The sequence below is a fragment of the Temnothorax americanus genome, unplaced genomic scaffold, assembly GCF_048541705.1.
Source record: "Temnothorax americanus isolate GAGA-0224 unplaced genomic scaffold, ASM4854170v1 Scaffold3, whole genome shotgun sequence".
NCBI lineage: Eukaryota > Metazoa > Arthropoda > Insecta > Hymenoptera > Formicidae > Temnothorax > Temnothorax americanus.
Genome location: NW_027509442.1, coordinates 3,526,407 through 3,551,465, shown reverse-complemented (window position 1 = coordinate 3,551,465; position 25,059 = coordinate 3,526,407). Strand labels below are relative to the sequence as shown.

The following is a 25,059-nucleotide window of genomic DNA, read 5'->3' as shown; positions in this document are numbered from 1 at the left end:
CTTTTAGATATTACAATGGAAGACTATACATCAGCTGCGGTTTTTTTAAATTTTTGAACTTACACTTACGCGTCTTATCTTAATTGTGCGAATCAAAAATAATTGATGCATTAAACACAACGCGAAAAGAGGACGGTTATTTGAAATTACACGTGCTGTCAAATGCATAATTTTGTACATTACAAAGATTACAAAGATTTTGTACATTAATGATTTTATCGTTTGTCTCAAAGCTCGTTTCTGTATTTGTAATGGATATAGATTATGCATTTGATTGCATATTTCACGTTATGCTTTGTTTAACCCTCCGTCTGTACACGTGGGTTTACGGCGTCCGAACCAAATTAATATCGGCAAAATTAATATTTAACTGTAAAACTTGCAAGAGCCTGCCAGAAAATATTAGATAAATGATGTTTATTAAAATGATTTAAAATCGTCAACTACAATGTAGACACTTTTATGAATTTTTTTAGATTAAAAAAAATACTTGAACATCAGACGTGACAGACTCACGTATACACTCCGAGGATGCCAAAAGAACGGAGGGTTAATGTATATTGTATTGTATCGATAAAACTTCATATATTATGATTACCTATTATTACACTACTTTGTTATATTAGCAGCAGTAACTTCCAGATACTTTTAACATTTTATCAACAACAGGCACGATTCGTAATAATATTATAAAAAGTTAACATTTGTTATAAATATAATATAAATGTCTCTTTTCCTCTTATCTTATTTATTATATATTATAGTCTTGTTATATATATATATATATATATATATATATATATATATATATATATTATTGTATATTAAATATTATAACTGCATAAAAAGGAGATGGAATGTAATAGAGTTTTATGCTTTGTTATATTAATATAGCTTCCTGTAATATGTTTTCTGTAACACTAAGATTTTCTGTATTTTACATGGAGTCGTACAATTCTCACGTATTGCAATTTTATCGTGAGGAAACGTCTTTCCCCTCTGCAGGTACATATTAAATCTTAAATTATAGACGATTGAAAAATGTAAAGATTTAATTATATATAGAAGAATTTAGTATATCTCGAAGTATATTCGAATTTTCTTTACATGAACAATTTTTTGGATAATTTTTCTAACTAAACATATTTGTTTACTTGCGTGCATTGATAGAGATTTTGAATCATTAATTGATATATAACCAATAATAAAGTTTAATTAAATTTTGTTAGGTAATTAAGCATATTAAACTTTGAGGATATGACGCAATACTTATTAAGTAGTAATGCCTGTTATACTTGAACAAAATAAGCTATATTTGTTAAACAATAAAAAGCTATAATTATTTATACTTCACTTTTGTGAAGTATTTTTAGAATTTTGATAAATAGAATTCTGGTCGAAATTTTAAAGTTTCTGATATGTTAAAAAAAATAATTTTATTGTGTTAATACTTAAAATAAATAAAAATAAAACTAATTTTTACAAAATTTGACAAATCTTACATAAGAATAACACATAATTAATCTTCATTATATTAAGATATTCTGTTAAAGTTAATATATAATACCTTATATTAAAAAATATATATATTATTTTTGAGGTATTAGGAATTATTGCATCTAAAATGTTATTTTGTTATTATTTAAATTAGACATAAGTCGCTTGTCGATAAAAATCCGACCAGCAGTTGTCACGAGGCAATAACAAATAGATAGAAAAATTGAAATTTGTCTATATATATATATATGTCAAAGTCATAAAAAATCCATTTGTCCTTTCTTTGTTCCTTAATCCTTTACTTAGTACAAAATCCGTATGGAAACGAAACAAAAAAATCACCTTTTACAACACACGTGTGTGTAAAAATATCGAAAATTTTTATTATTAATTTGTGTTCAATTGCAATGAATTTTCAAAGACATTTATTCACCATAGCGCAAACTTACGTCCACAACGCAGTCGGCATCATTCCTTCTACTGTCGCAGCCGCAGGTTTTAAATCTTCATTGCATAAAAAATTTAATGGCAAGTTGACCAAGTGACCCTTAAAAAAAAAGAACACCCGTTTGATTTAAACATTAAAATGATGAAGCTATGCACAATCATTTAAAGCGCTCGACACATACCTTTATATTCTCTACCATTTCTTGCGCTAGTAATGGGTCAGATATAGAGAGAGGTACTTTTTCTTGAAATTGCTTCAATATAGCGAAATTGACTACTTTATCGGTGGGAACGCAATGAAATACTTCTTCATATATTTCCGTATTTCGTTTGCTTCTAGCGCACCACACGTCCTTGTAGAACGATTTTATAATGGCGTCATCGATATTAATGTCTTCTTTAGTATTCAATAATCCCAGATGTTCGCGGAATAATTTTTTTCTCAAGGAAGAAGCAAATTTACCACAAAGAAAAGGTATATCATTCATGCGGCCATCTTCAAACTCCTGGTCCTGTTTTGCAAATATTACAGTTTTTATTGATTTAAATTGATAAAAAAAAAAAACAGAATCATAACAAAATCGGGGATCCATGAAAAACAATACAACAATATAATATAAATAAAAGACATCACATATAATATAGAAATTATAAGTTTGAATATTCTGTGTGTGATGTGAATAAAAAACTATTCCGTTTACGTATAATTTTACAAGGCAATCGTAAGATATAATTAACTTCCTTATAATATGCTATATGTAGGAATAACATATTTTCATCATTATTTAGAGAAAAAGTAATAATTATTTAAATTATAATTATTTAAAGTTTATTCATTATTGATAAATGTTGCATTAATTACAACAGTATTGAGGATTGTAGGCATAACTTGGCCCAATATGATGAATATACTCACGTGAATTATTACGGCTATTTCGCTGTCCCTTGTAGCAACCATACTTCTGTCATTTATGTTAGCTGACCCGCAGATTACTGTGTTGTCATCTATTATCATTAGTTTACTATGAACATAGATAAGCTCGGTTACCATCGTGCCATTTAACATAGAATGAGTCCTCAATCCATGGAACGTGATGTACTCGCTGGGATCTTCTATACCTGCCTCCAACAGCTGATTTAGAATAGCATCTTTTCCCCTGTTGTTCGATCAAATAGGAAACGAAATTTACGAATGCCGCTTTCTTCTCAATTTGTACTTAGTTGAATGATACGATATACCTCGATATAGAATTATAATTCCAATGTGTTATCGCTCGTAATGCCTTTCCGCTTGGTCCTCCAACTTCTCCCTCAAAGCCGGGCAACAACGGCATTACTACAAATACCCTGAACACCGCGCCTTCTCTGTGCGCTCTCAGGATTCTTTTCAATAATGTCTCGCCGATTTGATTCTTCACGAGACCTTTGTCCATGGAGGCAAGCGTTATGAAAAATTGATTTTCTATGTATATATACCTACAAATTTATTCAGGTTAACGAAATATATGTCACATAAAAATATGAAATATATATGTATATATGTATATACGAAATCCTTACCTTTCTGCTTTACTAATGGCCTGAATGTAAGCTTCCTGTATACTCCGCTCTACAGTCTCTGAATCGAGAAAGCCAGCCGACCAAGAGCTGACCGAACGTAGTACTTGACACTTAACATTGTGTTTGTTTGCCTCTTTCACAAACGGAGCGTAGCTCCTGCAGTTTTGATACGATTTCGGTAATAGATAAGGATAACACGGATTCAGATTTGCTTTCTCTAGCTACAACAAGTATATCTCATCAGTGTTCGTCACTTTTGCCTGTGTATTTGAACTTAAATACATGTGTTATCGAGTACGTTACGTGTACCTTGACGGCATTCCAACGCTGTATAAAATGCCTAGCCACATCTCTAGCGGCAGCGTTTTGCACTAAAACTCCTATGTCGTGCCACGGCATCCTAGGAGTGGTAGTTCTATCGACGAGATCCTGATACGGTTTCTCAAGATCGTTAAAATCTTTGACAATGAAGTTTGTGTAGTCTTTACCAAGCCACAACTTTGTCGCGGGTTGTAAACTGCAGGCATAATCCACTGCGTCATTAGATTCCGGTAATGACAGCTTACTAAATTATGGAAAAATTGTATGTGTTTAAATAGAGAATGAAATATAAAGTAATGACGAGATGTTGAATAGGAATAAGATTCGTACTTCTCTGCGACATCATCGGCGTCCATTTCATGAGAAGTATATACCATATTAATTAATTCCTGTCTCTTCACTTTAACGGTGTTCTTCATTTTATCGACGGTTGTTTTGGCGACATCAAACAGATTCTTCTTGTGCAGTTCGGGAGTGTTACACTTGACACCATCTCCCTTTTCTTGCAGCATAAAAAGTGAATTATCCGTTGTCAATGTTGACAATACTAAATTCTTTTGTGTTTTTTCGTCCATCATCGGTCTTCGGAAATAAATCAATTATGTTTACATTCTCAATTTTAGTTCATATTTAACATTGACAGTATACTTACAATAAAGGCATAGATCTGGTGGTTGCCATAGCTATAGTATTTGTCGCTATTGCTAATGGTAACAGAACATGTCTGTCTATGCAGCCTAATACTTTTTTACTGCTAGTATTAGTCAGCTTGTCTCTCGAGGGAATGTAGATACTTGATTGATGAATGGATTCTATAATCAACGTATCCTCGGTTAGCGATGTAAAGAATGAATTCTAAAAAGGTTTATATGATATTTACCTAAATCTGTTAATCTGTGTTCACTGTTGTCCCATCTACCGTAACATAAATCAATGCCACCGAGAAATGCTAGAGATTGATCAATAACTACGATCTTTTCGTGATGAGCCCAAAGAAGCACGCCTGCTCTCGCATGATCGGGATGTCTCAATACCTTTATATTCTCAGGACATTGTTCTACAAGTCTCTGTTTGCTGTAGTAACTGTTTATGCCTAAAGCGACTTCAATTTCTTTGTATATCAATATGAATATTTTGACACCTTGAACCTATACAAGAAAATATTTATAAAATAAAGACATTCTTGTGTATTCATTAAACAGTCTTAAATAACAATTCCTCGTTACGATTAATCGATTACATTTATTATCATTTTAAATTAAATGCAACATTTGTGCATTTTGAAAAAAATCATCAGTTATCAACTCACTGCTTTTCTTCGTAAAATTTTATCCAGTCGCCAATAATCTCCACCGGGCATTGGTCTTTTCATATGAATTTCTGGTGAAAGCCACCAATCCGCGATAAAAATTTCTTCCTTGGCGTTTTCCAATGCATCGGCCACAGCAGACATGTAATCGGCTCCATCCACGAACCAAGTCGCGGATATGTAAGGACGATATGGAGCAAACGAGTTGTGTGGATTTGTTTGTATAAAATCTTTGCCTGCGCGCACCAATGTTAAATTAATTAGACACAAAACAAATGTACATTATACACTATATATATACTTTCTGAAATCTTACCTTCCCTATTGCTAACTTCTTGTATAAACTCCATCCATTCCTTGGCCTTTCGTTTTGTCCAACACTTGATGACTATATGTCTACTCAGATTCGCAATCTGCATGCCGCTTCGTGAACCCGTAGTATATACGCCAAGGCTGATCCCAAAACCATTATCCATCAAAATAACGGATTTTATTCTACCATCTTCAGGATTAAGATATGCAACGAAGGTATCCTTAACAACAAGATGCCTTTTCTGCCATTTGCCACAAAGAGAGGTGCTGAGATAATTGCACTTGATGCAGAGCCCGCACTCCAACAAGCCAAGGAAATTGCATCTCGTTTTAGCGCCTGATCCAGTCCGTTTCAGAATCGTACCTTCTTTTCCTTTCATCCCTAAGTCACCCACAAAGGACAAGGGTGAGATGTCCAAAAAATTTATCTGTAAACAAATGACGACGATGTATCCTTTTTACGGTTAATTGTTATTAGTAAAATATATATACTTATACTTACAGTTTCGGAATGTCGTCTGTAGATTTCTATGTTAAGTAAGTTACTTAGATAATCCTCTAGTTCCTTTCTCCTCTGACTTAATTGCTCATAAGGCACTAGAATGTCCGGTTTATTAGGAAATCTGTAAAAGTGATTATTTGATTATATTTTCCTTCTTTTTTTTTTCACCATAGATACAGATCATAATGTATAATTTTCATACCTCGGTAAAACATTTCGTCTGCCTCTTTTCTCGTCCACAGTTCTAAGACTCTTCATACTATTTCTCCTCTCTCTGTGACTTTTTGTAGGGAAAGGTATGTTCAAGCTAGCACGATACAATTTCAATTGATTATGCAGATATTGAATGTGTTTGTATCGCTTTTTCATAGTCCAAACAAAAGGTCCGTGTCTAAACTCTATGGTATATAGATTTGGGTTCAAGGGATGCGTGGTCACACTACGTTCGTTATCTATAATTTTTACGTGCACTTCTTCACCAGGAATAAATACGTTGCGAGTTTGACTTTTGAACTTTGACGATGTGTTGTGTATAACGGTGAAAGGTGTTACGCCAAGAGTTTCTAACGATACAAGGAAATAAAGAAACATAAGATTGGTAAAAACTATATATAAAATGAAATAAAAGAGTATGAATATAAATTAAGAGGGTTTGAATTTTATAATGTATAAATTATAAGAGTGTGAATGATAGAAGGATAAGTTATAAGAGTAAGTATATGTATATATAAAATTATTAGTAACCGGTAAAATTACAGATCAAACTGAACAATGTTAAGGTAAAAAAGAAACAGGCTATAAGGAATACTCATGACATAACATACTACTCAGAATACAAATTCCTATACCTTCGCTATCCGTGCATATCGTTTCTTCTTTACGAACTTGTATCGTCTCCCCATTTTCATCAACCGTTATTTCTAATGAGTCAGGTACTCCTAAAGCGTCATCATATTCAGAATCTTGTGATATTGCGCGTGTCATGCCTTTCCCACGAGGGGCAACCTCGTCCAATTCAATAGGCATCTTTGGCAAGTTTCCTCTGCAAAGAGTTTTCATATATTTTAATTTTTACATTGCACTCCAAATACAAACACACCTTCCAGTCATTAAAGTAAGAAAGGGATAACAAATATGGTCTTGATTACTCAAAGCATAGTACCAGACGTTAGAAGTAGCTCCGGTCAACCGAAGGAAGATTTAATATAAAAAAAAAAAAGATGGTAAAATATCCACGTATATATCGTCACGTTGATAAAATCCCAGATAACAATCGTATTGCAAAATTAGCAGATAAGAGAATACAGAAAGTACTAGAGAAAAGTTCCTCTCTTTCTCCGAAACTACTTTTGCAACGATGTTTATTTGGAAAAGAAGCCACGTATGTGTGTAGATAATAAACGCTTATCGTTCTATTTCTCGATAAAAAAAAAAAAATATTCACCTCGCTTTACGCAGAGCGTATTAGTTCTAGCCTAAAAATATCCCGCCTATCGAGCATCATCGACGGACGCGTATTATCCCACTCAGACACCCGCGCAACAATGCATCGCCATCGCCGTCTCGAGAGTAATCAAGCGACGATTATCGCGATCGCCGTTGGCTGGGTTACACCACACTGTATTACGCGATGATCCGACGCGGCGGCGCGACACGAGTTTACTCATCGCGATGACCGCATGGCCGCGAGCCGCGACTACAACGACCACTCCACGTCCACAGCTCCACACTACTCCGTATGTCAGTCCGTATATTGTTACTGAGCGAATTACGCTCCTTGACCGGAGATTTGTCTCGGGTGAGACAAATGTATATTCGAAACAAAGAAAAGGCAGAAAAAGGAAAAACGAATTATATATATATATATATATATATATATATATATATATATATATATATATAGAGAGAGAGAGAGAGAGAGAAAAAACGCGGCCGAGAACGGCAAAATCGATTTACGTTTCATTTCCGCGCGAGAGACGTGAACAAATATTCATCCTTATGTTAAATCTGAAGATATGTAATGAATTTTCACGCGTGGCATTGTGAGATCTTCATTAAATTTCTTCTTTTTTAATTATTTTCTTTTTTTTTCTTTTTTTTTCTTTTTCTTTACCTTCTTTTTCTTCTATTGTTTTCTTAATTTTGGATTACATTGTGGATAATTTCTTTTACAACACCACTTATCTAGTTAAATCAGGTGTAGATTAATTGCAATTAGCTCATTAGATTTCCAATTCTTATATATGTGTTTCAATTAAAAAAGAAATTCAAAATTATTATACCCGATATTAGTTTTCGACATTCGATTGAAAAGATACCTGTGCAAAACTACGTCGGTAAGGCGGTTGTTCTTTTTTATGTGAGACAGAAAAGAATGCACTCTTCCCCGATTGAAAAACCGTCTCGAGTCATAATCAATTCCTTTTGTATTTTAATGAGTGTTTCGCGATTGTCCCAGGAAGAATTCGCGCTTTCGCTTCGGTCTGAATGAAAAGAAGGACCGTCACACCGATTAGTCGAAGTATATCGAGAAATCGTTCGACTTTCCACTTCCTTTAACATTGCCGTTTTCAGCCAGAAGCGGAGTTATACCTCGCGTCGTCGAACTAATATCCAATATTAGCGCGAACGGGCACATCGCGAAAGTAATTGGATCGCGCGTGTCATTTTCTCTTACGTTTTAACCGACTTTCTGTGAAATATCGGCGATCGCACGCGTTATCGACCCCCATAATGATCCACTTCTCGACACGAATATGTCAAGGAGAAAGCGACGTGACGTGATGTGTTGCAAGATTTTCCATCAGTTTTTATCACATTATCCTTTTGTATTAGTATTTAATTATTCCCATATTAATCGCATACGTTTATCTCATCGTGACGAGTATATTTATAGGTATGTTCGAATCAGAGTTAAAAGGCCTGTAATAGCTTTAACACTCCAAATTTTTACCCTTTGTCTTTTCTTCTCCTTTCTTCTCCTTATGGATCATATTTTATTTATCTATTTTATTTCAGTCATAAAAAGATGAGAAACAAGCGAAAAATTCTTTTCCTTCAAAATTTTAAAGATTCACAAATATAAAATTTTTTCTTCTTCGATATTATATGGAACTCTTATTTAACTTCTATGATCACAATTGTACATACTTACTATAGAAGATATTTATAGAGTATGCGAGAGATATTTTATCGAATAAAAGTTTCAAGTACATAATTAAACATGCGCAACGTATAATGACGTTATATTTTTTATAATTTTTGGGGTTCACTGATTTAATTATATACAAAATTTAAATTTATTGAAATATTGCTATCTGCAACGTATTTTGTAAAAGCATATTTTTTAAATTAGTTTTAGAAAAAGAAGCATCTTGTTTTTCTAACGATATTATAACATGAAAGGAAGAAACTATATTTCAATAAAATTATTCAGGAGATATATCGCGAAACGCGAGCTAGGATATTATGTAGTTCAAAGAGGAAATGTGCAATGTGTTCTTTTACACCTTATTTCTATAAATATTTAATAAGCGAGTCAATCATTCGGAGTGTATTTTATAATTCCTCGATTTTATACAAATCTGAACATGTTAAAATCCTTGAAGATATATTTACCGGATATCCTTGGGACGCATTATCATTTCGCTGTACAGGTATTTCGTATAGACCACTCTTTCGACATTGACCGTTTCGTATTATCTCTGTTCGAATAACTCGATCAATGCATAATTAATTACTTATCGTATGCGCCCCCTTTTATAAAAAACGCGGTTTGTAAACCTATTTAAATAATTCCTTACACTCCACACGTGTACTTTGAGTTAGCATTTTACATCCGGATTGCATGGAAAAGTAAAAAGTTGCCGTCAGAATAACAACCGACTTTATTCTGTCATATTATTAATTGCGAAATAAAATATTTATGTTTATAACTCGCATAAATATTATTCTAAATTTTATTCCTCGCTTAATTATTGCCATTATTTTTAATATAATAAGCATTTAAACCATATTTAGTAAGCAATGTCGTATCTTTAAAAACGCGATTCTAATATATTTCTGGAAGTTTCATTTGTTGTATGTACATTGATAATTAATTATATAATATTATGTATGTGATGTGTGTGATATCTAAAATAAATAAATTATCTTCTATATGTGATTATAAAATAAATTATATATTTATTTTATATTATATTTAAGCAAAATATTGAGGAATCGATAACTTTAAACTTACCTTTCTCGCCTTAAAATCGTTGATAAAATATCGGATATCTCGTAGGCTTAGAGTTGATTAAATCAAAGACTTTAGATAAGATTTTTGTGTTGAAACTAATGCAACCGAACATTTACAATTACCAATTTGTAAAGTTTACTTATTCTGACCAAGAATTAAAATAAAAATCTTTTAATTCAGACAATATGTAACAATTTTGCTAATAGGGCTAAAAAACTAATATTGCGCAAATAAGTCAATGTATTTTGTTAATCCTACTCTTTCGTTGCGGGAAATTCGGCGCAAAACACGTGCTGCAGATAGACGCACGATAAACGCTCAGCAACGACTGTCGCTGTGGACTTCTCGCGTGGCTTTTTGCCAATTGCATATTAAGAGTATTAAAAAAAAACAAGGATTATAAATTAAAAGTATAATTACGATTCAGTAGTAAATAACAGTTCAGTATTGTAATTTTATAGTTCAAAGGTGTGGCAGAAATCTTTTACAAATAACGCAATCAGTATCTATTATAGTTGCTAAACAGTCATTAATAAGTCATATTAGCTCATAAAGCGACATTAATTAAACGTCTGTAGACTCCAATAACGACAAAAGAGTTAAATCATAATCCATTTCTTACAAAAATGAGATATAATTCTATAAGGACATAATTGTAAGATTTAATTGTAAGATATAATTGTAATTTAGAATTTTGTCAAAATTATTAAGTCAATTTATTATTAAGTGGATTTATCTCGCAAAATATTTTTGAATTTTAATTTAATATGGCTTTACATTCAATTTTATTATTAATAACAAATGCAAGTTTAAGCGAATAATTTGAATCGAGTAATTTGACTCGTGCAAAAAAGAACTTGGAAAAAGAATTCGACCTTCTCTCTCTCACCTCAGAATACATTTCATTTTACTCCGTAACTTCTCGAGAGATCCTTTCTCTTTAATTCGTGGTTGTGGTCCTCTTTTCTTTTACTACCACACCCGCATCGAGACGATAAAACCCAGCGTATATTCGGGAGAAATACTTGATATATCTCGCGAGAAATGGTTCAAGGCCTTTTCCGCGTGATCTTGTTTCGCGCACAAAGAACTAACTTTGAGCATATTTTACACTCAGGATCTTTTACTTATTTACTCAATCTACAATATCGACATACGCATTCGTCGAACGGTCGACAATGATTATATAGCCGTGTCGCAATGGATGCGGATAAAGGGGTCCAGCGAATTGATACTCACGCGAGTCACGCGGCAAGTAAAGAGAGATCGGTTGATGACCGGTCTGGCGAGAATAACGGCTATTGTTCTCAACAATATCAAAATACATTTGCGAAATAAATTCTTACGTCCATTAAGTTTAATTTAGCTCTAAATCGGGGCGATGACAATCGATTCACATTTTCCCGATCAAGATCGTTATTGCGGAATATCGCGCGTCTTGTTTATTCGCTTTCGTAGATCGTCCGTCGATCGTCGTTCTGGTCATTCGATATTTTTCACATTGGCGACAGTAACGGTAGTGATGGCGATGGCAATGGTGATAGGTAGCGGCGACGGCGACAGTGGTGGTGGTGGTGGTGGTGGTGGTGGTGGTGCTGGTGACGGTGGCGGATCGTGGCGATCGCGGTGGTGGTGGTCCCGCAATCGGGCGAAAGGGAAAATGCCTGGTCGAGTGGCTCTTTTTTTTTCTTCTTTTTCCCCCCCGACTGGCGACGGGGATTTTTGACACGGTCGACGTTCTATCGGACTTGCATTTGTCTCGGAGCGTTCTATCCGAACGTGCCCCCCGGAACGTCCACGTGCAAAACGAACGCCGCGAAAAAACGGCGCATCCGAAGATGCGTCACGTGCATCGTCCCACCTGACCATCAGCCGTTGTCTCGCCGCGTCGCGCGCGAATTCTGTGTGATTTTGACCGATCCTCTTTCTCTCGCGTCTTTCTTTTTCTTTCTCCGGCGGAGTGTCGCGCGAGCCGAGTTTTCGTCCGCGAACTCTTTTCCGCCGTTTCGAAATTTTCGAATCGAAAAAGTGCCGTTTTCGTCGCGCCGATTTATTCGTTTCTTCAATTTGCCAAAGTTTCTATCCGGTTTTATCCGCCATCGGAGAAAGTATTACGGATTGCCGGGGCGAATTGTGCTGTGGTGGCGCGGAAATGAGACATAGGAATTATAGGATTAGACACGACTGAGCAGCTGCAAGGTGAGCGTGGCTTGGAAATAAGAATTTCGCGCTCTTTTAAAACGCCCGCACACGTGCGGGACTTCCGCGTCGACGCGTGGCTTTAACCGACGATCATTCACTTTGACCTTTACTAATAATTGATCGCGCGAGAATGAAACGATAATCGAGAGACTCGTTCCTCAATTATGTCTTAAAGCATAAAGTTGGTAAAAAAAATCGTCATAATAATTACGACGTCGTTTTGTTATAATTCGCTCGTTTGTGCGAATGAGGGACCCGTGTGTTTAGAAGGTCTCTTAAGTTCATCGCGGTTGATTTTCGCCGTCGATCGCAAGAAGTGGCCCAGAAGAGCGCGCAGCATTAACGAACCGGACTCGGAATTAACTGACCGTTTTTCGAGCGATACAACTCGGCAGACCACTTTCACGTGCGCAAACCGCCAGATGTACGACCTCCGTTTCTTACGTAAAACTCGGGCACCCGTGTAATCATAGCCGAACGACCGTGCGAATGTCGAAAACTTCTCATTTCCGTTTTTGCCGCAATTTCACTCCGATGACATTTCATCTTTACGATCGAACACGGACGCTTTAACAGCTTCAGACAGAGTTAGCAGCTCGTGCTCTTAGCGTTTGTTTTATTAGCTTGCAAAGTGCATCGTAAAGAAAATGCGGATAATTGAATGTATGCCTTTTGTAACTCGCGTGCCGCATACTTGCATCTCGAATATTGAATGCGTACAAATTGGCACATATTATACATTTTATATCTATATAAACTATATGTTAACGCATGGCAAGAATCTTTTAATTAAATTGCCAATTTTATATATTTTATAGTAGAGTAAATTTTCCGGGTTTGAAATTCCGTTATCGTAGTTTCAAATTGGAGCAAATTCAATTTAGGCAAACATCTAAAATAACTTCTAGCATTTCTCAGATATACTCTATATGTTTGTTGTATTTTTATTAGCTACTTATACTTATACTAATAACTTATTCAAATAAAATTTCAAATATACATATATGTATAAATGTTGAATTAGTTACGTGAGTCTCCGTGAGTTTTGCGTGTTACAAAATAACATTTCTGAAACTGCCCGATACAGTTTCGCCGCGATCGCATATACTACACGAAAAGAATTTACTTTCTATCGGCGCAAGTACGAACAGCCTGCGAGAAATTAAAGCTGATACTTCAGTTACGAAATCCATGTTACTTAGTTCTAGTAGTAAGTATATGTAAACTTGCCGCTTCTCTGCCCTCACGTAAAAAAAAAGAAACACGCGACCACAAATATTTGTCTTGTCACGTAAAACTTATATTCCGCGCTCGTAGCGAATGTTCGAAGGAAATTTGTTCGATCGGTTTTGATCGGTTTTGCTACTCGCGATTAGCAAACAACTCGGTTAGATAAACGGACTCGTAAACCAGTAATCGTTTCGCATTTGCCGTGCATTACCGTAGAACAAAACTGAATGGAACAGATGTCTCGGAGCGATGGTAATTCGTGCACTACGGCCACTACGTCGACCCTTCTTTGATATTGATCTTCCCCTCTCGATCCTCCTACGATGCTTCTATTCATTCATGCGCTCAATAAACGTGCACGAGAGAACGATCGTTACAATAAAATTTTATTTTCCTCGTAATAATTATGTTACAGACATTTGTAATATTTCAAGATGAGAAAGATGTGTAAAACTGAAAATACTAATTAATTTGAATCATACTTTGTGTTCAGTATCTCTGTAACTCAATACAAAAATTTCACGTAGAACAATAATTTTAATAGAGAATTAATAGTTTTTATATATAATTCGGAATGAATACATTTTTCGTTGTGATGTAACAAATACTCTTTGTTTCTTTATCGCGATTATTGCAGTTTTCTGTTAAAACCGGACGGACCAGAATGTTCGCAACATTCTGGTGGTGGAGGGACAGTATATTGCCTGCGCTGCTTTGAAAATAAACAGCGTGGCCGATAGAGACTAACAACCGGCAAGAGTAAAAGTAAATTTGAACAGCGCGGATAATGCTGTCTTACGTTTGGTGTCTGTATGCGTATCGACCCGAGTACACACGGTGTGCACGTTGGAAAGCACTCATTTTCAACTGATATCAAAACAAAATATTCAAAATCAAAATCGAATTCAGGAATTGGAATCGGTTGAATTGTCTCGATATGTTCATTTTGGATTATAATTTTTCGGGATATATTGTCTTATTTCCGAAAATTTGGGATTATAATCTTTCGAAATATTGTCACACTTCTCAAATTTCGGGGTTATGACTCTTCGACGGACTTTGCATATGCGACGGTATAATATCACGATACAACGAAACACACATCAAATGTGTCACGTTATCATTCTTGTGGATAAAGATACCGTTTATTTTCGCGCAATATTTCTGAGAATAAAAAATGAATCCCTCAGAATTATCGTTTTCAGTTAGTTTTTATTTATTAAAGTTTTCTTGTTAAAAGAGTAAAGTCATTAAAGTAATGAAGATGCCGGTTACATCTGAGAGGGTGTTACAGAGTTTACGCAACCCCGTCACTACATTAATCACTATTTTATCCTATTAAGCATTCTGAACTTAATTTTGACATTCGAAGAAAATAATAAATACAATTACAATAATATAGCGATGATCCTTATAATAATTATATAATTCTCGAATCGGCAGATCACTTAATTGCGAAAAACCTTTATTTTAGGTATATGTAATTTTTAAATATATTCGTATTTTCCGTCAGCCTGAAATTCTTCAATATTTTATTAAAAGGGACTTCTCAATATTTTTCAGAATGGCAAGAACGTTTTCGTTGAGCTTGGTAGTGGCGTTGCTGCTAATCTTCGCTACTACTGAAGCTTCTCGTGGACAAACTAATCAGGTAATTAATTATCAAAATATGTTATAATTTATATAAGTGATGATACGTAATGGGTATATAGAAGATGCGTCTATTCTTCTAATTCGATACGTATAACTAAATAATTATTTCATAATTATACCAATGACATAATACATCATGGAATATTTTTCAAGCTAAATTATCCGGAAGAGGGAAAAAATTATTATGCGTATGCGCTCTTTAATTAGAAGGCGAGTATGGTATGAATATCATCCTGCCCGCACACGCGTCGAAGAATATACAATATATTAAACTTTAATTTCCAACGCTTTGCGTTACGTGAAATACGTTGCGCAACGTAAAGACATAAAGACGTGAAGACGCAAATTAATAACGCCAGGGATTTACGGGAACACAATTGTCTACAAATTAATGTACAACGAAATATATACACATGAAGACCGGCAAGATCCGTTTTGCATGTGTTTTGTGTCAAGGATGCGCGCTTGATGCCGGGCGTTTACAACATTGTTACAGCGTTGCTTTTCTTTTCTTTTTTTCTTCCTTTTTTTTCCACGAAGGCCGTCGACCCAGCGGAACGAGTCGATTCGTATTATTCGACTAAATCGCACAGGTGAAGTTGCACGCGGTGCATCACGATGCTCGGTAATTAGAGGCCGAGAAAGGAAGCAGGTTCCTTTACCTAGATGATTACTTGTATAACAACGAAAAAGAAAATCTTCACGAATGGATTCACGATAACGACACGTCGCTTCTTATTCTGTTACGATTTGATTTGAATATAGCGCCGTCTTATTGTTTCAATTCTGTACAGGATATTCAAGGTTTTACTTTGATGACGGATTCTTTGATTAATTTGCAACTTTCTTAACAAAAAGACACGGTGTATGATTCAGGTGAACGAACTTCCGAAAAATGCAATTAAAGAAACAAAACTCTATTATACTTATTTAAATTCAAAATACGAAGTTTACTTTCTTTGAATTTCAATTTACAGTGAAATTATTTGAATATCTGATGGTAAACACGCACATTAACGAGTTGCATCAATAATGATCATCCCTATAATATTTTATTAAATAAATCTTGATATTAAATTTGTCAATGAGTTTATTATTAAAATAAACTTAAAGTGTGTGGGTTGTCCAGAATATGCTGCTATAAAATAAGAATTACCTCGCAAATAATTATTATTTATACCTACATTTGGAACGTGGTAACAAATGAAAGCACGATATATCGCATAAAAGAGAAACTAGAAATAGTTTGCGCCTTGTCAACGTGGTGAGTCATTCGTCTTTCCCTCTTGATCGGTATACTCGGATGTCCAGATTCCAGTTATTCATTTTGCATTTGTCTATAATAATAGATTGCCAGGAAGATCTTGGACGCTTTCGCCGACTCTCTCACGTAAAAGTTGTTGAAACGAGTTCGTGACGTACGAGAATAAACGTCCCTCCGATCAAAGAACCCGCATTAATCTATTAAAAGTAAAAATTTATATTAACATATATTTTGTGTATAAAAAAGTTTGACCGAACTGGACTAACATGTGCATCGGAGTTGATTAGCAAGACGCAAAACCGTGAAGAAAACTTTTCCAGCGTTTAAAAAACTCATGTGCTATCCTTACATGTTGCTTTTTATTAAATAATTTGAAAGAACGCATGGAAGCACTATTATTCACTGCTTTTAAGTTTGGATGAACCGTTAGATATGCTTAGAAGAATATAACGCTATTTTACGATAGTGATTTAAATATAGTGCGATTGCATAATATTAATTATTAATCCTTCGTAACTTGAGGATATTATTTGCTCATGAAGATATGGTAAATTTTTAAAAAAGGGACAGTTTGTGATAAACTTATTTTATGAGGTCAAGTTTAACTCGTATAAGATTTAATATATATATATAAACATATAATGTATACTTTACGAGTTATCACTTTGTAAAATTTATCACGTTTTCTTTGAGAAAGATGAGCATAAATTTCTATTAAATTGAATACATAAAACTATGAAATTTTCATCTTTTATTTTTCTGTTCATTACAGGTGTCTATCATATTTATCATATCTATAACATTAATTTCCTTGTTGAAATGAGTTTTGCACATTATAAGATTATTGATCATTTATTATCATTATAGCTGTCAATCAATGAACGTACCTACCTATACGTCTACACGTTTACACTTCAACGTATAATGCATTTCAGCATGAAGTTCAAGCGAACGGTAACGATTCGATATGCATGAACTTCTTGCTTATTCCTTCATACTTAGTTTTATACAAAAATTCTTACGATAAAAATATACTTATACATATGTATATACACGATAGGAAAATTTTTATGGACATTTTTTGGAATATATCTATCACAGTTTTTATACCATAATAATGACAATGATAAAATTAACGAAAAGACGATAATGATTAAACATTAAGATGCAAATATTTTAATCTACGAAAATCTAGACTAGAGTTCGTTGTCTTCTAATTCGTAAACTCTTACCCCGTGCTCTTATTATCGTAATCAATTACAGGATTGTAATTCTTACGTCTGTTAAACGTATAAGCATTTCACGCACCAATCTAGGTAACGAGGCGGCGCAACAGATACATATGAAACACAGAACACATATAAATGGAGTGAGAGGATAAGAAGAAAAAGAGATCACAAGTTTGCATGGACCACGCCTAGTCGTGCGCCGTTCGCTTTTAGCGCACGTTATATACCGTGTGATCAAAAATACTCAGTACTCACTCCGTTTTCACGATGTTTTTTATTGTTGAATATAGCTTGAATATATTATAGATCTTTTTTGTCAATTGTCAGTAGATCGTATTAATCACAACCTATTAATAATTTAATTATCAAAAGATATATCTTTTCCTTGCTTGCTACGTTTAATATTGTACTATTAAAAATTTTTGATTATATATATATATATATATATATATATATATAAATTATTAAATATAGTAAATAAATATAGTAAAAAATAATAACGTTATAGTTGAATATAGTTTATCATAGTTCTCTTTTGACAAGATAATTAAGTTATAGGTCGTATTAATCGCGATCTACTTAATTATCTTTTTAATAATCTAATTAATCGAGAAGTCAATACGAACCCCGAAGAGAATTGATATTGCTAATGCTATACCTAATCGTTAAATTCCAGATTGAACAATTTCGTTTTCATTAATATATTCGCAATTATTCTCGCGCTAGCGAAGCAACGCGTATTCCCTCGGTGAACGTAAAGCGCGATGTTGATAATTATTCCGCTGTGCGCACCGATGATCGTAATCTAATAGAAGCAAGAGCGAGATGATTTTCTTATCGATTTAACGACGCGTTACGTAAGGCAAACCACAGTTCTTATTCCAGGACAGCTGTTTTTTTTTTATCATTGTATAAGTGGCTCCTTGCAAAGTGTCTGCGACATCTTTCATTTCATCATAATAACAGATAATTTATGTAACGGTATGAAGATTTGTAAATCGTTCCAGAATCGCAAAGAAATCAGTGCACGGTTCAAGGCAGACGTCTCTTACCTCACATATAATGTCTTTAGGAATGTAGTTTAATAGAACACTTTTGAATTAAACATAGAGATGTACTCGGAATAATTACGATAACGCTCGATTCTTCGCATATTTTGTTAGAGTTTGATATTACAATGAAGCTTTTCTCTGCATCTCACATTTTGTGATCTACATATATACTGATAAGGACTGTATCTTATAAGGACTATATCTTATAACTGATCGAAGACTGAAAAAATATAATATGCTAATACACATCAAATTTTATAGATGAGCGAAAGTATTTAAATCATCAGTGAGAGTCGATATACGAACTTTTACCGATCTCTCGAATTTGTTTCCCGATCTCCTGTCTCCGAATAAAGTGTCAAAGCGTCTGATTAACGTCGCAATCAATTCTGCAAATGCATGCGTAAATCTCGAAGGCTGTCTTGCCTTTATTTATTTCTCGTCAACAGGCGGTTGGTGTGCGAAGCACCTTTAATTAGAAACACAAATTATGCAATTACGCCCCAGTAAAACGTTGCGATCTAACGAACGCTGGTTACGCACGTCGGGACCGCGTGGGTACCTACTGCGACTGCCGAAGAAACACTTCACAATTTAGCTCTATGATTTACAATCGGCGTTTCAGCGCCGCTTTCGTTCGATCTCGAAACGCTCGCGTACGCGCGCGCACGAGTTGCGCATATCGCGCTAAACGCGCTCCTATATGCGATGTTTTATTGCGCGTACGCGTACACAAACACGGCCGACAAGTGTACGTCGCACTGACGGATGTAGCACGTTGCACAAGCGCGCGCGAGTGCGATCTAAATCGAGTTTTCCATCGGAGAAAGCGCTTCTTCTGCATCGTTTACTTCAGCAGACTTCCTGATTTATTTGCCATATCTCGCGCGCTCCCGGCTTCTTCTTTTATTTACTCGGATCAGCTTCGTCTAAATGTTGCCCGCGAACAAGATATATATACATCATTAAAAAATTGATGTCGGACTTTGATACTTTGTTACCTACGTGCAGATACCGTTACGATATACTAATTGAGAAACACAGAGAGGCAAAAGATTGCGACTAGTTATATTCTCCGACGATAATTAAATGTCAGAAATAACGTAAAATTTATATGACTTTTCTGTGGAAGAAATACAGGAACTTCTCTATTAGGAAAATTCTATATTAGGTATTAAAAGAACCGAAAATACCTGTGTATAACTATATATGATATTTTAAGAATAATATATCGAATACGTGGCCAAACTAAATAATATTTCTGTTTATTTATATATAATAATAAAGTCGAAGTAAATGATAATAGTATATTTGATATTTTCTAAATTATACCAGCGATAATGTACCTATCGCTGCGCGCGTTAAACTCATTGTTAGTAATGACCCACTTAGACAAAGTGTCTGGGAGCCTGCAATCAATTGTAACGCGAAGCAGCTGCAACGGTAAAACCACATTTTCTTACTCGTTCTACCTGTAGCATTCGAATAATGATCCGACGCAATTCCAACGTTAATTAACTGCGAGAGCAAACGTTTATTGTTCGCGATTGAATCAGTTAGCTGAGAAATAACGGGAAAGAAAATTACACTTGTTGAGAAACGAAGACTTATACGTGACTTCCTCGTGGTATATAACGATCGAAATTATTTATGATATACGAATATGCGTAATGTAGCAAATGTAAATGTTAATAAATCTCTTGTGCAGAAGTTTCCGCCATCTTCTGCCCAATGGCTATAAATAATTTGCTAAAAAGCGGCAAATTGTAGCGTTTTACCGTACAGCATCAAAAAGTTTAAACTTCGACAGATTCTTCGTGGCGGTTACGCAACGTAAGTCTTTTACGCAATGCGTTATACGTGGAATTATAGGCTCAACTTTAACCCATCTAATGAGATCCAATTTTTTTTTCTCGCGTCAGTACGTCTTATTACCAAGACGTGCAACATCGAATTAAATGGAAAGCGCAGTCAGGCAAAACGAAGGCAAAAACGCAATGAACATGGAGGCTGATATAATTTCGTATAGATTTAGATGTTTCGTGACAATATCACGTAGGACGTAACGTATATCTTTTTTTGGAATTTATATTATAAAAGGTTAAGTTTTTTATATATGGATTTATGATCCGTGGCAAAAAATCTTTATGCGTTCATTGTGTCATATTTCGAACAAATAAATCATTATACAATATGCTTCTTTTTTCGAAAGTTGTAGTAATATTTTATAGCTTTCTCTCGTTTCTTTTCATCTTTTTCTCAGTTTTACAAAGAACTTAAATGCCAAATCGGTTCTTACGTTAAAAATCCAATTTTACCCACTTTTTTGCCAATTACATTTAGCTTAAATATGTAAAACTATCCACAAAATGAATTGTGTATCGAATAAAGAGTAAAAACTTTTTATATATAACTTCTCGTCGGGGGACTGCATGTAATCGAACAAAGTCATTAATATATTCATAAGTTTCTCGTGGAATATTTTGATGTATTTAATATCTTGTTTTCTGGGAAAGATTAGAAACCGAAGAGATATAGGAGGATCCGCTTTCTCTTTTTTAGATTTTCCATTAATTTCCGCATTTTGTAGACGAATGCATAAAATCTCAAGGTAAATTTTTAAGAAATCTCGAAAATCGAGACGTATAAATTAATTCCGCCATATAAATTCAAGACGCACGTGATAATTATCTCGAAAGGCCAGAAGTCAAAAGATATAGTATAAACCTATATACGTAGTTTACGCTGCATTCAACTTCGTGATATTTACGTATGCACGAGTGTCCTTCAGGTATCGTTTGATTTCGCTTATTAGTAGGAAAAGTTGCTTTACATTGCAACGTTTAAACTCTTAGTCAAGATTATTGCATTTAAGTGATTCATGTTTGCCGGGTGCATAATGCTCTTCGATATTATTTCATTAAGTATCATATATTTGACGTAAACATTTTTATATAGCAATATTTAATATCATCACGCATTAATTTTATATAATTTTGAATATAAAATTAATATAATTAACTGCAAGCAGCTATTTATTTATTACAATTTAATAAAGTTACGTATAAGTGTAGGAAATTCCCTATTAGTTCAGGCTTAAAATACATATAAATTACATGACATTACATTACATATCAAACATTATATTATATTACATTATTATACATGTAAAACATTACGTGATACAAGACATTATGCTATAAAACATCCTTAGAAAAAGATATCCTCGATAACTTCATTTAACTTAACTTAAGACTAAAATAAGGAAAGTTGATGCTTCTGGAGAAATCTTAGAGATTGTAGTTTCTTCTACAATTAATATTTAGCATTAAATACCTTACTAATTATACTTTAAATAAAAATTCTGACAAAGTTTATCCGAGTTTAAATAAAGAATAAAAGTTTCGTAACTTAATTCTACTCTTTAAGTTGCGAAAAATCTGTCATTTATTTACGATTATATATGTTCGTTGTTCTAATTAGATATAGAGGTAAATTAAATAGTAGCATTACAGAAAATTTTGCTTTTTATATATATTGTATAAAATAAAATATATTATGTATTTCTCTCTTTTTACAGTATATTATAATACCTTTTAAATGTATATTTATATTTTTATACGATATATTTATACGGCATATTTTATACAGTATAAAATATTTAAGAAGGAATTAAAGTATGAGTGAAAGTGACAATCTTTAAATAAACTCCGTTATAAACTGCTTCAGTTGGGCCTGACGACCACACCCTGAAAATTGGCCCATTCGGACCAGTTTTTTTTTTTAGGTCGCGCTGGTATATATACTTTCATTATATATGCGTGACATGAAGGTACTAAATAAGATATCGATTTGCAAAGAAACCTTCAAAAGCTTTGCCGCGATATCTTTTAAACTTCCTATATTTGCCTCACTTAAAAATGCTAAACATTTCAAGTATCACTTTTAATCATAATTACAAATACATTAACAAAACTTTGTATTTTTTTATTTTTTAAATAATATTGAAACAGTATATGTTTCGTGTTGAAACACTGATGACATGAGCTTTTGTAAATATTTAAAATTAGGAAAGGCTTTTACAAACACTTTGACAATCCAGTTATTTTGACAATCACATATATAAAATCATAAAATATAAAACAAATTTAATATTTATTTTTACGTCTTTAAAACAAATTTGTTGTACTAAAATAATTATTTCGTAAAATTTCTATTTCTGCACGACCTAAATTTATTAATTAATCCTCACCATTACTTTTCACGTTTGCCAATCGCAGGTCTTAATAGATCCATTTGGGAGCTAACTATGTGTGAAGTAAAGCGATGAGGAAACAGTACATTAACAAAAGCAGAACGAGAGAATAATCTCGCGACGCGATTTCGCGAGCTTTCCGCAAGAAGCGATACGTCAGAAGATACGGAAGGTCGTTTCTCGTACGAACTGACGTGAATTAAATGGGTTGAATATAACATTATCGATGCGAATTCCGTCGGGCGTCGGGGGTACGAGGCAAGGACAATACGCCCGGACGTAGACGACCTCTTTGATTCGACGGTCGGGTGTAGAAGCAGTCTACCTTCGCGGAGCGAAGTCGCTCGAGCCTCTCACCTGTCCAAAGAACTTTTCCAATATCCGCGCACGGAGTGTTACAAGCGCCGATTTCGTAATAGCGTCAGGCAGTCAGGCGATTCCGAAAATCCCCGTCGATTTCTTATATACGCGTCATAATTGTACTGTATTAATTCGACTTTCTTTCATGGCTCTTGCATTACTTCCCTTTTGCACGAACCGTCCCGGAACTCTCTGCCGCCGTTTTCCTTTCTTTCCTTTACAAATTCCGTCGGCAACGTGCGGCATTTCTTTCCGAACAAGTCGCTCGATCGCACGCTATGTATCGTCATAAGAAATATTTTCATATGTTTTATTTTTAATTATTTCAACATTTAGCAGAAAATACCTCGCGATTCTCGATCGTCCGTTTTCCTATAATAAAAATGTCTGCATCGTAATGATTTCTCACGAAAGAACGCGAAGAAAATAAAGGAGACAACATTCCATCGAGACACTACTCTTTCGTCATTGTTCTTGCTTTTCGGATCGCTAAACAAATGACTTGGTAATTCATTTATCTTTCATCTATGTCACTGAAGCCATCAAATTTGCATATTGCTTTCGGAGAGTACGTCGCTCTCCAATTTTCGTCGTTTTGATTACGTGCAGATCCGCGATCAACTAGATTCGCGACAGTTCGCTTTTAGCGGCATGCCTTGCGGAATAACGTGGCGTGACGTTATACAGCGACTTTTACTTTCAGTATCGATAGTACGACGACTAAAAGGAAGCTTATAGACAGATAATAATGAAACTAGAACGTATATTCACGCATATCACGAGTAGCGCACGGCCATGGCTGTTTTCTTAAAGGATCACGTTCTTCATTATCCACGTATGAGCCGTATTTAGAGATTTTTGTTCATGTGGGCGATAAAAAAGAATTTTCTTACGATTTACCGATTATTAATTGAGCAAGAGAACCTTGAAGATCCGGAAATAAATCGTTGATATAGTTTCTTTTACATTAAAAGATTATCGTCTAACGTTCATACACTAAATACAAGATGGATTAATTTGATACGAAAATCACAAGATCTGCTCTAGAAAACTGTATGGATCAAAACTTAAACGTTACTGCCGTCTCTTATTTGCATCTTGTGCAAACCTCGAATATTGAAAACAAGTTTGTTGCAACTACCAGGAAGAAAGAGAAAAATCTCAAACGAGGAGTGTGCACGCTAGAGCCGTTTTCTTCTAAGCACCGACAGGTCAACGCAGTCACGAATGTTTTAATGTTGCTTATTAACGCTAATGGTGAAGGTATAATCTGTGACGAATAAGACCCACTTGCCGTAACAACTCGAAATGCGATTAATTGCGTTCGTCGGGTATTATTGTCAACGATAACCGATCGATCGGCCTGCGGAGACCAGTTATTACCATTTGCGTTAATCCTAACTCCAGAGGATTCTCTTAATTGCATAATTGGTACCTTCTTGCGATTTCGTCAGGTATGCCATCTTCGCAATCTAGCTGCCGCGTATCGCTAGGATTTTTCTTTCTCTCCATGGCGAAGTTTGCTCTTGATGAGCGATATATATTTCATTTTTTTCACATTAAAGTGATCACTATCTTTTAACTGTACGTTAAACAAATAATTATAATTATTGATTGATCGTTTAT

The 25,059-nt window shown here is 34.4% G+C and overlaps 2 protein-coding genes and 1 long non-coding RNA gene across 13 annotated transcripts in view; 1 reads left to right on the top strand and 2 right to left on the bottom strand.

Moving 5' to 3' along the window:
• Positions 1-25,059, top strand: part of LOC143900420 (uncharacterized) — a 50,515-nt gene that overhangs the window by 2,091 nt on the left and 23,365 nt on the right. For 7 of the 8 annotated variants that reach the window (XM_077411747.1, XM_077411749.1, XM_077411748.1 and 4 more), the window contains exon 2: positions 15,184-15,271. In XM_077411747.1, the coding sequence (XP_077267873.1) occupies positions 15,184-15,271 (88 nt within the window). Of the gene's footprint in view, positions 1-11,931; positions 12,388-15,183; positions 15,272-25,059 lie in introns of those variants that run through there. The other variant, XM_077411744.1, reaches the window with a different exon arrangement.
• Positions 815-7,695, bottom strand: Pld (Phospholipase D). Of its 4 annotated transcripts, none has more exons than XM_077411755.1 (15): positions 7,393-7,695; positions 6,797-6,990; positions 6,151-6,511; positions 5,949-6,069; positions 5,451-5,874; positions 5,135-5,370; positions 4,706-4,973; positions 4,478-4,637; positions 4,156-4,407; positions 3,814-4,069; positions 3,505-3,725; positions 3,184-3,420; positions 2,861-3,101; positions 2,127-2,456; positions 815-2,044 (listed from the first exon to the last, which is right to left on the bottom strand). In XM_077411755.1, the coding sequence occupies exons 2-15, from the start codon at positions 6,972-6,974 to the stop codon at positions 1,943-1,945; spliced, it is 3,387 nt and encodes a 1,128-aa protein (XP_077267881.1). In that variant the 5' UTR covers positions 6,975-6,990; positions 7,393-7,695; the 3' UTR covers positions 815-1,942. The 4 variants fall into 4 exon arrangements, with proteins under 4 accessions (XP_077267881.1, XP_077267883.1, XP_077267882.1 ...); XM_077411757.1 differs by having other exon boundaries at positions 6,151-6,400; XM_077411756.1 differs by lacking the exon at positions 7,393-7,695 and adding an exon at positions 7,111-7,338.
• LOC143900429 (uncharacterized) lies at positions 16,346-20,047 on the bottom strand. The gene is made up of 2 exons (XR_013257783.1): positions 19,362-20,047; positions 16,346-19,287 (listed from the first exon to the last, which is right to left on the bottom strand). It is a non-coding gene; the product is annotated as an uncharacterized LOC143900429 (long non-coding RNA).

Excerpts from the sequence above, each read along its gene's own strand:
- Pld (XM_077411755.1), bottom strand. The coding sequence starts at position 6,974 with ATGCCTATTGAATTGGACGAGGTTGCCCCTCGTGGGAAAGGCATGACA. Across the intron at positions 6,512-6,796 it reads GATATGCACGGATAGCGAAG|AAACTCTTGGCGTAACACCT; the intron begins GTATAGGAATTT and ends TTGTATCGTTAG. Across the intron at positions 5,875-5,948 it reads ACAGACGACATTCCGAAACT|ATAAATTTTTTGGACATCTC; the intron begins GTAAGTATAAGT and ends ATTTGTTTACAG.